At 38.6% G+C, this 17,602-nt stretch overlaps 1 protein-coding gene across 1 annotated transcript in view; it reads right to left on the bottom strand.

Annotated features, from left to right (window-relative positions):
- Positions 1–3,696: 3,696 nt before the first annotated feature.
- The window catches only part of Kpna3 (karyopherin subunit alpha 3), an 82,977-nt gene continuing 69,071 nt past the window's right edge, over positions 3,697–17,602 (bottom strand). Inside the window, exons 12-17 of the mRNA XM_045154655.1 lie at positions 15,921–16,049; positions 12,377–12,481; positions 12,209–12,280; positions 11,888–12,050; positions 7,571–7,665; positions 3,697–6,370 (exon numbers count right to left, since the gene is read on the bottom strand). Coding sequence (XP_045010590.1) covers positions 6,272–6,370; positions 7,571–7,665; positions 11,888–12,050; positions 12,209–12,280; positions 12,377–12,481; positions 15,921–16,049 — 663 coding nt within the window. The 3' untranslated portion in view covers positions 3,697–6,271. The remainder of the gene's footprint in view (positions 6,371–7,570; positions 7,666–11,887; positions 12,051–12,208; positions 12,281–12,376; positions 12,482–15,920; positions 16,050–17,602) is intronic.

The following is a 17,602-nucleotide window of genomic DNA, read 5'->3' as shown; positions in this document are numbered from 1 at the left end:
TTTTTTTTTTTTAAAACAAATAAGTGGGGTACATTATAGAGCAAACTCTGGCCCTGACCTGGAATTCACTATGTAGTCTCAGGCTGGTCTGGAACTCACAGAGGTCCCCCTACCTCAGCCTTGCAAGTCTTCCGTCCAGCAAAGACGTACAACCATGGCTTTTTGTTTTGTTTTTGAGGCAGGGGCTCCCTATTGTAGCTCTGGCTAGTCTGGAATTCGCTATTGTAGGCAAGATTCATGGTGATCTGGTCTCCACAGGCACGCTCTACCATGTCTGGGTCAGGCTTTTCAAAGCCCACGCAGCTACTGGCCCTATTTCTGATTTAAAAATCCCAAAGAACGGGCTGAAGAGATGGCTTAGTGGCTAAGCGCTTGCCTGTGAAGCCTATGGACCCCGGTTCAAGGCTCGGTTCCCCAGGTCCCACGTTGGCCAGATGCACAAGGGGGCGCACGCATCTGGAGTTCGTTTGCAGGGGCTGGAAGCCCTGGTGCGCCCATTCTCTCTCTCCCCCTCTATCTGTCTTTCTCTCTGTGTCTGTCGCTCTCAAATAAAATTAAAAAAAAAGTGTGCCACCACACCTGGCTTCTAAAAATATTAAAAAAAAAAAATCCCAAAGAGCAGCAAAGGTATGGAGAGGAGCTGTGCTGGATGCTTTGCCTACGTTATTTAGTGTAACTTCACAACAAAACCTCGGACATCAGAACAAGCCGTCACAAGTCACCCTTGTGAAGAGTCTGCAGTAATCCCATTCTTTGCTGGGGATGTAGCTCAACTGTAGAGTTCTTGCCTAGCAGTTGCCAAATCCCTGGGTTCAATCCCCAGTACCACATGCAATCAGAATGTAGACGGGTGATTACTAAAGGTTAAAGACAAGGGAACAGAAAATTTCTAGAGGCTGCTGCCCCAACAGCATGTACACTACTGAGCTGGATGGTTGAGAACAACTTTTTAAAGGCCAATTGAGTAGTCCCAGAGAGCCGGATGCCCCAGAGGGCAATTTTTGCTGTGTGTATCATAACACAATCAAAGACTGCTGGCCCAGGTCTGTTTCTTCCAATCCCATTCGATTTGTAGCAGATAGTACCTGAAGAAATTGACTTTTTATGTCCTTATTACTGGTGTCTTGTCTCTATAATCCCCACAAGGCCAGAGGCTGGAACTGGCTGATCAGCCGTGGAATAGGTGGCACCTAACCTTGTATCAGCAGTTCCAGTGAAATCACTGTTGCCAGAGGGAGCCTGGCTTTGCAGTAGCTTAGAAAACTGAGGACTCTTTTGTGTGGTAAGCATTTTTCTAAGCTGTATTTCTCCCACCATTTTCTCACACCCTTTACAAAATATATTTGAGAGGCAGATAGGGAGGGGGGTAGGGAGAATGGGTGTGAGGGGGCTGTAACCACTGCTAGCAAACAAACTTCAGATGCACTCACCACTTTGTGTATCTGGCTAAAGTGGGTCCTGGGTCCTTTGGCTTTGCAGACAAGTGCCTTAACTGCTAAGCCACCTTTCCAGCCCTCTCACATGCTTTTTAAAGTAAGTAACCTGTCCTACTTCCCCTCGGATCAAAAAGAAATCAGCTGAGAAAGCTGATTAGATTCACTGTCTTCATGGTCTTCAGGATTGATCTTCAGTCTTCATTTCTGGTGTCATTATCGCACTGATGACGCTGTGACAGTTGCCTCCAAATCACTAAAAACCCAAAACCAGTGAGCAGCACTACTGACTGGTGCTGACAGCTTTCCCCAATTTTCTGGAAAAACTCACAGGGTCTTCTTCCATGACCCTGCTGTTACTTCTGCTTCCTTTGCAAGCTAATCTTTTATCACATGTCCAATGAGTGCTGGAACTACAAAATAATCTTATTTTATGATGCACATAACAAAATTTTGTTTACAAATATTTTAATTTACTGGAGAGGGAGGGAGAGAGGCAGGGACAGGGAGAAGGAGGGAGAAAGTGAGTGTAGGTGCCAGGACTTCATGCCACTGCAAACAAACTCCAGATGCAGGGACCTAGCTTTATGTAGGTACTAGGGAATTGAATCCAGGCCAGCACTTTGCAAGCAAGTGCCTTTGACTGTTGAGCTATTTTCCCAGCCCTGCTAGAATAATCTTAAACCGTATTCTCACTTCAAACACTAGACCTGGGTAGTTTCACCCTCTTCTGGGCTTTAATAATCCTCAAATAGGCAGAGGACTCAGCGTGTAGCCCAGTCCTCTTGGGGCACAGGGCAGTACCTTCATCTAACCCTCACAGTCACTTGATGTTTCTATTTCAGCTCAACTGAGCTCACCACCCAGCACCTCCAGATCCAGTTCTCATGTTAATTCCACCCCTTCAATTGCTAATCTAGAAACACACAGCACACAGGAAAACCCCTCAGAAGAGGGAAGCAACAGTACAGGGGCTGAGAAACCGAGATGGGCCAAACAAGCTGAGTTCCTGGGCAGATAAATCATGTGAACAAATTGTATTTACACATCCATTTCACCATTTTCTCTTGACACGTGATCTCTCTTAGAAAAAATGTGCGTGTGCACACACACTTTTTTTTTTAACCCTGTGTAAGAATCATTTTGTCATTGTTTCTTAACACTTACATGAAGGGCTCCTTTTAAGCTTCAAATGAGCAGTAAGAACATAGACCATTCTTTGCATCAGACACCTAACACTAACACTATCCTTTTTGTGTGTGTGTGTGCAGGAGAGTTCTGGGATTAGTCTCAGGGTGGCCTGAAATTTTTAGCAATCCTAATTCTGCCTCCCAAGTGCTGGGATTAAAGGCATGCAGCACCATGCCGGGCTTCACTCGTATTATACAGAAATCACATTCCCTTTTCCCAAACACAATGAATTAAAAATTTCCAGAAGTTAAAAAAAACAAAACTATCCATCATTTAAAACTAGGGCTAAAAATGTTAACAACTGATATCCATGAATGCCAGTTGCTCTTGGCTTCTCTCCAAATAACTAATCCTCTGGAAAGATGCCCATTCTGAAGGAAATGATAGCAAGATTATGAGTACTATCACGTTTATTTACTTATACACTGACTTCTTCCAAAAATAATCTGAAGTGGCATTATACAAAAGTAAAAATATTTCTGTACTCCAAAGTTTGATTGTTCCTTTGTTTTTTAGTTAATCCAAGATTTCAGTTGGAGCCACACATCTACCTAACAGATTAATACTTCCAGATTTACTTCAATTACTATTTTCTGTTGCAAACCACATGTTTTCAAGGGTTAGGCAGACTTTTTTTTTTTTTTTTTTTTTTTTGTCCTTGAGAGTCACACTCACACCATCTTCTCAAATAAGTGGCCTCTCTCCAAGTTACAGTGTTTTCAATCTGAGCTACATGGAGAGAAGGACATGAGGCAGAGAGAGTGGAGTGAGTGAGGCCAGCCCAGCCGAGGAACACTGTGAATTACTGGCCATCTCTTCCCCAGGCTCAGAAAACAAGACAGCCTGGTCCAACCATGCCTTGATGTCATACTTTTAAGAGTCCTGAACTGCACAATAGTACCTTCTGTTTCTTGAGGTCACCTGGTTTGGGGGTTTTGTTATGGCAACTTAACAAATGAATACAGATGGTGATAGTTCTGATTTGTCACAAAATATTCTCTAGTATAGCTTCTGGTTGGCCATCTTTGCTTGTTATAATTATATTAGGAAGGAAATATTAAAATACAATGAGTCAGTCACGATTCACCATCATTAAGGCTGAAAAACATATCTGAAAAACAATTCCAAATTTGAATTTAATCATACAGGAAACAAAGCTAAGCAATTGCTCTCAGAAATAAGTCTTTCAATGTTTTATCATATTTGTAGCAGCTTTTTTTATTGGTTACAAAACCTAAGCCCATATACAAAATTAGGAACACGTTTAGATGCCTCTTTTTGAAAGAACGTTTTAGTCTTTTTTAACTGAGTTTAAAAAAAAAATAAAAACAATGCAATTTTAAAACACTGTTTTGAAAACTTAAAAGTGCAGCAATATACTTAGTTTCTTTTATCTACGAAATGGTGCAATTCCAATTTGAAACGGGTAAGGTCACAACAAACCGAATCAAGCAAATGCACACACGTGTCTGCACTACTTGATGCTAATGTTACTTCAATATTAGTTTGCACTTCAAACATGAGAGGAAATAGGAGTCATCACAGTAGAGACCTGATTTTAATCCCAATGTGTGCAAAATTTAAAAGGTAACTGTCAGTTAAGTATGGAGTTCAGAAGAAACTAAACTGGAAGGGGGACAATTTACAATATCAAGATTTGGACTTTAAGGGTTTCACCAAAGTTTGTGACCTTAATTTGCTTGATTTTGTTACTCCTACTTTTAATGAACACCACAGTTCCAAAATTTAGACAACAGTGTCTGAATAGGATGCAGTTACCATATGAAGCTTTAACTTAAAATTTTGGATAAAGAAAAAAAGGCACAATGAACTTCAACTCAATTTTATGTGCACAAGAGTTGAAAAATCTGAGCCACCTTAAAGAGAAATTGATTCTAAAATTTATAAAACCTATAAATAATCAGAGGCCAAACCACTATATTAAAACAGATTCTCTAGCAAGTAAAAATCTTGCAGTTTAAACATACGCTTGTATCCACTTTAGATACAAGACAAAACTCACTCTTTAAAGTGGCTCCACCGTGGCAGATACATACAGTTGTAATGAGCGCACACGTGGTACGTGTTGTTTATCAGTGAAAACACCCCAGCGGATTCACAAAGCTCTCATGGCATCTGTCTCATCTTCATCACAGTAAATACACCCCTATCTGAGAACTAACTTAGTTTAGACTTTCTATCCCTTCACATCAATGCATTGGGAAATTATACCCAGTAAACAAGAACAACAAAATCATTTCTGTGACAGCACAAATTATTTAGTTTAAGAATTTTAAATCCATATTCATTCATTAATAACTGGGTCAGACAATTTGCCAAAAGCAATGACTTTACACAGTAACACCAGATTTTGCAGAATTAGAGATCACTGCAAATCAGGCTTATAAATAACTGCAGATCATTCCTCTACACTGATCCGTGTTTGTATCTTACTATGTGCAGATGCTTCTAGAGCAGCATCTGGATGAACTTTCCCAATACTCAAAGAATGAAGTCTTAGAACACTTCTAAATAGTTGCTGGTTTGTTGCCAACCACATTATCAAAAGCACTGGTTACTAAGTAAAAAATGTTTTAAGACTAAATTACAGTAAACATGAAAGCTCCACAGTTTAAACCCAATGTAAATCAACCATATCCAATTATCAAATTAAACAAAAAGATATTAACTCCTGAAAGCTGAAAGCAAGACTTTAAAAAAAAATCACCAATGAATATTTTAGACCTTTGCTATTTGTGTTTTTGCTTTTTAAAATTTGTTCATTTTCTTTTTCTTTATAGGCAGGGACTCTTGCTTTCAACTTAAAACAGAAGTTCAAGTCCATAACAGGTTGCAGCTCAGGTAGAATACCATGCACAGCATTTGATTACTTCAAAACAGCAGGAACACACAGGCTGAAGTGAGTGGTCAAATAGGGCTTGCTGTTCTCAAAAATTAGGTATAATGGTGAAAGCATTACCATCAATATCTAAAGTTCTTCCTCCAACCCTGGCTTCTGAGGCAGATAATAAACACATCAATTACTGGTAGATGAAGTATAGTTGTTTCTAAAACTTATCTGTTTAATCAATAACCAAGTTTGTTGTTTTTAAGTCATTTTTGTGTGTCAGTTCCACCAATGAAAATCATTTGGCTTGTACTTTAAAATCTATTCGTCCACATAAAGAATATGAAAATACGTTTGTGGAGAACAATGATGGAGGCTCAGGTCATACTGCACCTCTGTAGTCTTCCAATGTGAAAATGCATCATACTAAAATGTCTTGATCCACAGCGCACCATTTCCAAAGGAGTATCAGTGGGCAGCTGACATGTCACCACTATGAAATATTCTAAACTGGAGACTGCAGTTGTCAGCATGTGGCACCAGGGAACAGGGAAAAATGGGGTAGTTGAGATTGTTAGAAGAATTCTAAAACAGTTTAGGAAATCATGCATATGCATTTACAGTCCATGTGAGAGTGACTTTTGGCAACTGGAAAGTGACTGAGACATGGCTTGCTTTAGAAGCATCAAAACGAAGAGGCATGAGTTTTGGAGCCTTCTGCTGCTGTTGTTCTTATCATTGGTAGCCATCTGGTGGTGCTTCAGACTGAATGTGAGAAAGATGCTGCACTCAATTGACCTTAAAAATTAAACTCTTTTGTTTGAAGGTTGGCTGTTGGGTCAAAATTATAAGTACCTCCTTGTGTGGCTTCAGGAATGAGGCTAGGATCTTCATCAATCTATAAAAAGTAAGGGGGGGAGCCTTATTATAATGCTACACATTATGGTATAAGGTGAACGTTTTACCTAATAAGAAGAACTTGTATGAAAATCTTAAAGACCTAAAATCCCTAGATAAATCAATAATACTTTTATGGAGACATTTAACAATAAAAATTGAAAATACTTTTTTTTTTTTTTTTTTTTTTTGGTATTTTCAGGGTAGGGTTTCACTCTGTCCCAGGCTGTCCTGGCACAATGTAGTTCCAGGCTGGCCTTGAACTCACAGCAATTCTACCTCTGTCTCCTGAGTGATGGGATGAAATGCGCATATTGCCACCCTGCCTGGTGAACATACCTTTTTTTTTGTTTTTTCAAGGTAGGGTTTCACTCTAGCTCAGGCTGGCCTGAAATTCACTATGGAGTCTCAGTGGCCTCGAACTCATGGTGATCCTCCTACCTCTACCTCCTGAGTGCTGGGATTAAAGGCGTGCACCACCATGCCTGGCTTCCTTTTTTTTTGGGGGGGGGGGTTTCAAGGTAGGGTCTCACTGTAGATCAGGCTGACCTAGAATTCACTATGTAGTCTCATGGTCAACTTGAACTGATAGCGCTTCATTTGTTTATTTGTGAGCAGAGAAAAGAGAGACAGACACAGAAAGAATGGGTGCACAGGACCTCTAGCTGCTGCAGATAAACTCCAGACACCTGTGGCACCTTGTGCATCTGGCTAATGTGGATACTAGGGGAATCACCTCTCGGTCCTTTGGATTCTCAGGAAAGTCCTTAACCACTAAGCCTTGAACATTCATTTTAAAAAAATGCCTCTTTCAAGCCAGATATGGTGGTGAAACCTTTAATCCCAGCACTTGGAAAGCAAGAGGTAGGAGGATCGCTGTGAGTTCAAGGCCAGCCTCAGGCTACATAGAGAATTCCAGGTCAGCCTGGGCTACTAAGAGAGTTTACCTTGAAAAACAAAACAAACAAACAAAAATAGTGTCCCTTTCTTTACTAAGTTTCTATACCTGCATAGGCATTTTACCCAGTTAATAGATTAAAATGGGTAAGGTTGTAAAAGCAGTGCTTGATACATAGTAATAAAGTTTTGAACAAAGTAATTAAGAAAAGTGATTGGTGGAATAGCTAACAGAAAAATAGTACAAACTTAAGTCACATTGATAAAACTCAGTCAGAAACACCGTATTTTAATATATACTTACATCATCACCAGAGAAATATTGATCTATGATTTCAAATGCTAATTTATATATGTCTTCATTTTCATGTTGCTGCAAAACTTCAATTTTCTCCAAACCTGATTAAGAAAAAAATCACAATAGAAAGATACTTAGCAAAACTGTGCACATTCTAATTATGAAAAAAATCTTTTTTTTTTTTCTTTTTTTTTGAGGTAGGGTCTCACTCTGGTCCAGGCTGACCTGGAATTAACTCTGTAGTCTCAGGGTGGCCTTGTAATCACAGCAATCCTCCTAGCTCTGCCTCCCAAGTGCTGGGATTAAAGGCGTGTGCTACCACGCCCGGTGAAAAAAAATCTTAAGAACATTCCTTCTCTATACTCAGAGATGATACATTTAAAAAAAAAACAAAAAACCTGGTAAAAACCTAACCAGTATCCTGCTAATTTCTTCCTTCTTAGAAGTACTTGGTGAGGCAGGCAGTCTAAAGAAACACCTAAACATTCCATCTGACAGGTAAGGAACTATGTGACATGAGATGTGATAAATAATTTATTTTTGGTTCTATGGTAAGTTAGTGGCAATACAAGATGTGAAAATTCCCAGAGTGACTCAATGTAATCGTATTATTACATACAGTACTTTTATGCTTTTCTGTTTTCTGGATGTGATTTTATTTTATTTATTTATTTTGATTTTTGGAGGTAGGATTTCACTCTAGCTCAGGCTGACCTGGAATTTACTATGTAGTCTCAGGGTGGCCTTAAACTCATGGCGATCCCACTACCTCTGCTTCACGAGTGCTGAGATTAAAGGCATGTGCCAACACACCTGGCTTGATTTTATTTTTAAAATATTTATTTGTGAGGTGAGTGAGAGAAACAGACAGCAAGAGAAAACCGGAGATAACAGGTGCATCAGGGCCTCTTGACACTGCAAACAACTCCATACACATTGCATCATTTTATGCATACAGCTTTATGTAGGTGCTGGGGAAATTAAATCTGCCCTAGAAGGCTTTGCAAGCAAGCACATTCAACTGCTAAGCCATCTTCCTAGCACCTGCATGTTATTTTATATGAAACTTAATCATTAATTGATAAGAAGCCTTAAGTTTAAAAAAACTAAATTCCTTCTTTATGGTTTTGTGACAAGGTCTATGTATATGTAGTTCAGGTTAGCCCAAAACTTGGCAATCCTCCAACCTCTCTGCCTTAACAACTGTTAGGGTATCAAATGTGCAAAACTATGCTCTATAAAGAATACCTATATTTAAGCCGGGCATGGTAGCTCATGCCTTTAATCCCAGCATTCAAAAGGCAGGGGAAGGAGGAACATGAGCTCTAGGCCACCCTAAGACTACATAGTGAATTCCAGGACAGGCTAGAGAGAGACCCTACCTCAAAACACCAACAAAAGAAAAAAAAAAAAAAACCACCTCCCCAAAACCCTTTATTTATATTTGCAATATATTTACCCCATGTAGCAATGCCCAAATTTGTAAAATTTAAAACCTTAACACTATTCTTCCTTTAAATGTCTTTTGAGCATTAAATTGAAAAGGTTGATTTTTAAAACACAAATTAGAAATGGACAACAGGTGTCAAAAACAATAAATATTAAATTCTTTATAGAATTATAGTATTTATTCCTCCTTATGGAAGCAAATATGTTGATTTAAAAGACTGGAGAGAGGGCTGGAGAGATAGTTTAACGGTTAAGCGCTTGCCTGTGAAGTCTAAGGACTCCAGTTTGAGGCTCGATTCTCCAGGACCCATGTTAGCCAGATGCACAAGGGGGCGCATTAGTCTGGAGTTCATTTGCAGTGGCTGGAGGCCCTGGCTTCCCTATTCTCTCTCTCTCACTGTCTCTCTCTCTCCCTCCCTCTTTCTCTGTCACATAAATAAATTAAAAACAAAAACAAAAACGGAGAGAAGCCAGGTTAGGTGGCACATACCTTTAGTCCCTAGCACCTGGAAAGACTGAGTAAAGAGAATTACCATGAGTTTGAGGCCAGCCTGGGGCTACTAAATGAGTTCCATATCAGTTTGGGTTTGCAGCAGCTGGAGGCCCTGGCACATCCATCCTGCTTGTGCGCTCTCTCTCTCTCTCTCTACCAGTAAATAAATAAAATATTTAAAAAAAAAAAACCCAGGGGCTGGAAGGATGGCTTAGTGGTTAAGGTGTTTTCCTGCAAAGCCAAAGGATCCTGGTTTCCCAGGACCCACATTACCCAGATGCACAAGGGGCACACGTGTCTGGAGTTGGTTTGCAGTGGAAGTCCTAGTGTGCCCATTCTCTCTCTCTAAAATAAATAAGTAAATAAATAAAAGAAACTTAAAAATAAAAAAACAAACCAAAACAAAACTGAAAAGAAACAATTCTGTAAGACAGTCAAAGTTTCTGGGTTAAGTTATGAACTTGACTATGATCTCAATTATTAATTATCTTAAATAAGACATCTTTAATCCCAGCACTCGAGAGGCAGAGGTAGGAGGATTGCCGTGAATTCAAGGTCACCCTGAGACTACATAGTCAATTCCAGATCAGTCTGGGCCACAGCAAAACCCAATCTCAAAAAAACAAAACAAACAAAAAAAGACAACAAGAATGAGTGGTGAATAATAAGATATTTTACATTTTAATTTTGCTTCTAACTACTTCTACAGTGTTGAATAAAACCCCTTAAATCCTAAATATCTGTAGGATAATTTCTTGTTTTTAAGAACATCGTCCTCATTTTTGGTTAAAGAAGCTTCTCTTTTCAGATGGCAGTGACCAATGGGGTGACTCAAAACTCACCATAGGGCTGAGAAGTGACAGTGGAGTGTTCAATATTAAATAAGACATCCCTACCACACACTCCATGGCTCAGGGACCATTGCGGAAGAGGAGACAGGAAGAATATATGTGCCAAAGGCTGGGCAGGAGTGCTTATACTGCACTCTTGCAGACACAAAGTGGCCATGATATCCATGTCCTCACAGTACCTGATGCTACCTACAGAAGACCTTCATAACAGGAAGCAAAAAAATGATGACATCAAAATAGAAGACAGACTAGTTGGAAGAAAGGGATTCAGTGGAGGGTGGATTTGAGAGGGGGAAAATAGGGATGGATTGGAATTATCGTGGTTTATTGTCTATACTTATGAAATCTGTCAATTAAAAGCAGACAAAAGGGCTGGAGAGATAGCTTAGTGGTTAAGGTGCTTGCCTACAAAGACTAAGGACCCAGGTTTGATTCCCAATACCCACATAGCCAAGATGCACAAGGTGACGCATGTGTATGGAGTTTATTTAAAGTAGCTGAAGGCCCTAGTGAGCCAATTCATATTCTCTCTGGCTCTTTCTCTCTCAAATAAGTAAATTTTATTTTATTTTTTTAAAAGCAAACTAAAATAAAACCCATGATGCTCATTTAGAGTTTCAACACCTCAGTACATATTCAACAGGCATCTATTGAATTTTGAACATATATTTCATATATATACATCACTAAAAGTCATGTTTCTTTCAGATCATATTTCTTTTTAATTTTTATTTATTTATATGTTTGTGTGTACATGTATATGCCAGCGTCTCTTGCTGCTGAAAACGAATGCTCATATAGCTTTAGGTAGATGGCCAGAAAACTGAACCTAGGCTGGCACGCTATATAAGCAAGTGACTTTAACTGCTGAGCCCCTCAAGTCATGTTTCTTTCTCACTGAAATTTCAAAATAACTTCTATAGTAATATCTCCAATATACAGTCAAAGTAATTATAAAAAACCATTACAACAGAATTGAAATAAAATATGCATATAACTAAGCAATCAGTAATTTGTTCCAACAACTTGCACAGTGTAAACTAATTTTTTTTTTTGGAAAACCTTTTCATAATGATAATACAGCAAAAAAAAAAAAAAAAAAAAGCATTATGTCTTGATCACTTAAAAATGTACCATTACTGAGGGCTGGAGGGATGGCTTAGTGGTTAAGGTGTTTGCCTGCAAAGCCAAAGGACCCAGGACCCACTTTAGCCAGATGCACAAGGGGGCACACATGTCTGGAGTTCATTTGCAGTGGCTGGAGGCCCTAATGTGCCCAATCATTCTCTCTCTCTCTTTCACTGTCAAATAAATAAATAAATAAAAATATTTTATAAAAAATGTACCATTATTGAGCCAGGCATGGTGGAACATGCCTTTAATCCCAGCACTTGGGAGGCAGAGGAGGGAGGATTGCTGTGTGTTTGAGGCCACCCAAAGAACCATTATTAATTTTCTAATAAACTGACTTCAAAAGAATCAATGCTTTAGTGTTCCAGAGCTCAACTACCTTTCCTCACTTAATCTTACCTCCACACTCCTCTATTATTTCAGCTATGGTGCTTGCTTCATCACCAGCCATTATCAAAATGTTCTTTAGACCATCAAGAACCACCTGGACCACTTGAGAATCTTTTACTGACAGTAAATTACAGAATGGTGGTATTACATTTTGTTGTACAAGGTATTCAACCTAGACAATAAAAGAAAAGAGAGATTTTTATAATCATCTTCCCTCCCCCCCAAAAAATTATGCAGTGCAGGGATTTAAAAGAATCAGCAACTCTTACAAGTAAAAAGTATTTTCTGAAATTAAGTGATGGTGATAGTTTACTTTTTTTTCAAACTCACCTGATCTTTTCTGCCACTTATTGTTAAGTTGCTGATTGCCCAAGCAGCTTCCTTTTGTGTTCCAAAATCCCCCTGGAGATTAAAAATAAAGTCACAAAATAAATTCTTTGTCAGTAAACTCTTGGTTCCAACAGATAATGAGGACAGGGCATTCACAATACAACTGACCTTAGCAAGCTGATGAATAATCATAGGGATTAATCCAGCATCTATTACAGCTTGAACTTGTTGCTGGTTGCCTGCTGTTATATTGGAAAGGAACCATACTGCTTCCTGTTAAATGAACAAAATATAGGACACTTTTATTGTTTTGTTTTTTTTTTTGTATTTTTACTTTAACATATCTGATATATACTACACACAGAGAGAGACACACACACGCAAAATCATCCAAATTGTGGTAAGGTGGCTACATCTAAATAGTGAATGGTCATTTAAATCTTCCATTTTGATCTGAAAAGATGGCTTAGTGGTTAAGGCATTTGCCTGCAAAGCCAAAGGACCCAGGTTTGATTCCTGGAGTTCATATGCAGCATCTGGAGGCCCTGGCACACCCATTCCCTCTCTCCCTCAGTTCCTCTCTCTCTGCCTATTTCTCTTGCTCATCAGTAAATAAATAAATGATAAATATTAAAAGAAAATCTCCCATTTTAAATAAATAAGGAAACCTCCATCCATATTGTGTCCTATTAATCCAGCATTTACCAAATCAATAATGTAAAAGTTAACGTAAGCTAAGGCATTATTCTAGGCAATGCTGATATAGCTGTGAGCAAAACAGGCCAAAATCTTTTCCATGGACTTAATATTTGTTAGTTCTTTCTAAAACCCAGGCAATAATAATGCAAGACCAAGTTTCCAATACTTTGTCAAAACTACTTGTAGTTAAGGGTAATTGCTTTTGGAAAAAATTTTGGAAGATTTTTCCAAAATCTTGAAAGCACTCATTCAAGTACGCCATAGGAATTAAGCATCTAATTGCTGAGATAGGTCTATGTAACATAAATATTACCTCAAAAGGATTTACAAGTTATACACAGGCTTACTATATTAGGGTCAAATGTCTATCTTCTTTATAACAAAGAGTTAATTGCACATTTATTCCACCATTCAACTATGGAAAGATGTAAAGTACTGGTGACCCCGTGCTGTGTGTACAGTATATATAGGGGCTAATGATACTATTTTTGTAGGTTTGAAATTTGTTAATTAAAATGCTGACAGAAAAGAAATGAATGAGTAAATTCTGCCTCCAGGGTCTCACAGTGGTCTCAAAATGCAAAAACAAAGCCGGGCGTGGTGGTGCACGTCTTTAATCCCAGCACTTGGGAGGCAGAGGTAGGTGGATCGCTGTGAGCTCAAGGCTACCCTGAGACTATATAGTGAGTTCCAGGTCAGCCTGGACTAACGTGAGACCCTACCTCGGAAAAAAAAAAAAAAAATTACAAAAACAGAGCTGGAGAGATGGCTTAGTAGTTAAGGTTTTTGCCTGCATAGCCAAAGGAACCAGGTTCAATTCCCCAGGACCCATGTAAGCTAGAAAGACAGGGTGGCACATGTGTCTGGAGTTTGTTTGCAAGGTGGAAAATGTTTGAAACAACTACGTATTTACTGACCCTTTCTTCCTATGATACCTTCACTTAAAGAGCACATAGACGAGGACCTCTCTCTACCATCTTGGTCTGTCCTGTATACTGCTCAGTTGTCTCCAACTGTGGAGTACACTCAGCTGTAAAATCACCTATATTGTTAAGATTGTTATGACTCCACAGTGCCAACAGCCCAGAACATGAGTGTCTACTTCTGAATCTTTACCAGAACAAATGTGTCTAGCCACAATTAGACACTATACTTCCCACCTACTTGGATGGCTAGAATGATTTTTTTAATGTTTTTATTTTTAATTTATTTAATTATTAGAGGGGGGAAGGAAGAGTGGGCAGGCCAAAGCCTCTAGCTACTGCAGACAAACTCCGGATGTGTGTGCTGCCATGTGCATCTGTCTTACGTGGACACTAGGAAATGAACCTGAGTCCTTGGACTTTTCAGATAAGTTCCTTAACTGCTAAGCCATCTCTCCAGTGCTAGAATGATTTTTTTAAAAATAAAAAATTAATGCTGGTGCTGGGCATGGTGGTACACCCTTTAATCTCAGCATTCTGAAGGTAGGAGGATCGGTATGAGTTCAAGGCTAGCCTGAGACTACATAGTAAACACTAGGTTAGTCTGGGCTACAGTGAGACCTTACCTCAAAAAAAAAAAAAAAAAAAGTTGGTGAGATATGGAGAAATTCAAAGCACTAATACATGCTAATAACACTAACACACAGCTGGTGGAAATGCAAAGTGATATAGCCACTTTTTGCTTCCCAAAAAAGCTACCATATAATAGCATGATCCAGCAACTCCTCCATACAAAAAGAAAAAGAAATCAAGGACTAGAACAGGTACAGATATACCAATGTTCACTACAGCATTATTCAAATTGCCAAAAGGTAAACACAGCCTCAGTGCCAATCAACATTCAATTGTGAATGAATGGGAAAATATAAACACATGATACAGAATTATTTCTTCAGCCATGAAAATGAAGTTCTCATATACACTGGTAAGTGGAGGGACCTTGAAAACATGCCACATAAAATAAGCCAAATATACAAAGACCCAAGTACTGAATTATACATGATACAATTAATAATAAATATGTCTGTCAGGCTTACAATTTTTAAAAATATTTTATTATTTATTTGAGAGAGAGAGAAAGAGGCAGATACATAGAGACAGAATGGGTGTTCTAGGGCCTTCAGCTGCTATAAACGAACTCCTGACACATGCGCCACCTTGTGCATCTGGCTTACATGGGATCTGGGGAATCGAACCTGGGTTCTAAGGCTTTACAGGCAAGTGTCTTAACTGCTAAGCCATCTCTCCAGACCAAGCTTAAAATTTTTAAAAGAACAATTTTGGGACTAGGGAGATGGTTCAATGGTTAAAGGTACTTGCTTGTAAAGTCTGCCAGCCTGGCTTGGCTGGCATTGATTCCTAAATACTCAAATAAAGTTGTCCATGTGTCTAGAGTTCTTTTGTAGAGGTGAGAGACCCTGAAGTGTCTATTCTTTTTCTCAAATAAATAAAAATATTTTCAAAAAGAACTGTTTGTTTGTTTGTTTGCTTGCTTGCTTGTTTTACAAAATAGGGTCTCACTCTGAACTAGGCTAATTTGGAACTCACTGTGTAATCTCAGGTGCTCTTGAACTCACAGTGATCCTTCTACCTATGCCTTCCAAGTGCTGGGATTAAAGGTGTGTGCCACCACGTCTGGCTAAGGAACAACTTTTACATCTTTGACTATATTTTAAGGTCCATCCTAATTTTAGAAGAGAGAAAATTATGATCTGCTTACTTAAAAAAATACTAGCCACTTCAATAGTGACTGTATTTTCACATAGTGGGCACTAACTTATTGATTGCTGCTACTGTTCAACATGTCAAAACGTAAGCAGTCTAAAATACATTCCTATTCTGTGATGATCAAGGTGCACTTAGAAGAAGCAACTAGATGTTGAAAAAAACAATTAGAGTAACTTAAAATAATTCTTGACTACAATGGCTTTGAAGAAAAACACAATGAAACATTGCAGAACAGAAACAAGAGGATCGTTAAAATGTACAAAGAGAAAGAAATGTAATGGTAAAGACATTACATGCCTTACCTTATTAATTTTCTCTTTTGGATGTGACAAGAGATTTGGGAAGTGTGACAGGACATCACAATTGAGAACAACCTGGGTCTGCTCGTCAGTGCCAGTCACTATATTACCAACCGCTCTGAGTGCTGCAGTCTGGGTAGGGATGAAGTTTATTTTACAATTAAACTGATTCTGCATTTTTTATAACCCTAAAAAAACTTAAGAAACAAATTATTAACATTTATTTCATCCTTACAACAGAGTCATAAACAGACTCAGAAATTCTGAATGTTAAACAATAATCACTTATAAGAATAAAAAAAGGGAAACTTCTGTGATAACTGTTAAAAGCAAAATTCAAGAAGTAAAAGGAAACGAAAGATATAAATCATTTTTCTTTTAAAGGAAGGGTCTCACTGCAGCCAAAGCTAACCTGGAATTCACTATGTAGTCTCAGGCTGGCCTTGAACTCATAGTGATTCTCCTACGTCTGCCTCCTAAGAGCTGGAATTAAAAATGTGCACTACCATGCCAAGCATCTTTTATTTTTATTTTTAAAAAACTATTTTATTTTTATTTAGGGGTGGGGGGAGAATGGAGGTGTGCCAGGGCCTCTAGCTGCTAGAATGAATTCCAGAGGCATGTACTACCTTTTGCATATGGTTTACGTGGGTCCTGGGAAATTGAGCCTTGATCCTTTGGCTTTGCAGGCAAGTGCCTTAACCACTAAGCCATCTCTCCAGTCCTTATTTTATTTTACTTTATTTTACTTTACTTTATTTATTTTATTTTATTTATTTATTTTATTTTATTTATTTTATTTTATTTTATTTATTTATTTTATTTATTTTATTTTATTTTTTGAGGTAGGGTCTTGCTCTAGGTCAGGCTGACCTGGAATTTACTATGTAGTCTCAGGTTAACCTTGAACTCACAGCGATCCTCCTACCTCTGTCTCCCCAGTACTGGGATTAAAGGTGTACACCACCATACCCAGCTAGCTGCTGCAAATGAACTCCAGGTGCACGCACCGCAATTTGTGCGTCTAGCTTTATGTGGGTACTGGTGAATTGGGGAAATGAACTTGGATCATTAGGCTTTATGGGCAACCACCTTAACTGTTAAGTCATCTCTCCAGCCCTAAATCCCATTTTTAAACAATGCATTTGTGAGCCGGGTGTGGTGGTGCATGCCTTTAGTCCCAGCACTTGGGAGGCAAAGGTAGGAGGATTGCCATGAGTTCGAGGGCACCCTGAGACTACATAGGGAGTCCAGGTCTGCTTGAGCTAGAGTGAAATCCTACCTCAAAAAAAAAAAAAAAGTATTTGTGTGCACATGTGCGTGTACACATTTATAGGCATACACAACACAGATGCTTGTACTACTTTTTGCATCCTGCAAATTAGCAGGTTTTGCAAGCAAAGGCCTAGAGCCACTTAGTCATCTCCCTGGCCCCAAATCCCAATTTTTAGACTTTTTTTTTTTTTTAATCTATTTCTAAGATGGCAACTCAGAAAGATATTCACACAAACCTTAAACCTGAACAGGGATACACTTTTCATTTAAAAACACACTTTGGCAGAAGTGTGATGAGCAGATCTAACAGCACCTACTAACATTCAGAACTAGGAAGCAGAGGATATGTAGATAGGAGACTACTGTAATTATCAGAGAGATGAAAGTTAAAGAGACAGAGTTGAAATTTC

This window comes from Jaculus jaculus, chromosome 7 (genome assembly GCF_020740685.1).
Source record: "Jaculus jaculus isolate mJacJac1 chromosome 7, mJacJac1.mat.Y.cur, whole genome shotgun sequence".
NCBI classification, from domain to species: domain Eukaryota; kingdom Metazoa; phylum Chordata; class Mammalia; order Rodentia; family Dipodidae; genus Jaculus; species Jaculus jaculus.
The sequence above is the reverse complement of the archived record's forward strand: the minus strand, read 5'-3'. Positions and strand labels throughout refer to the sequence as shown.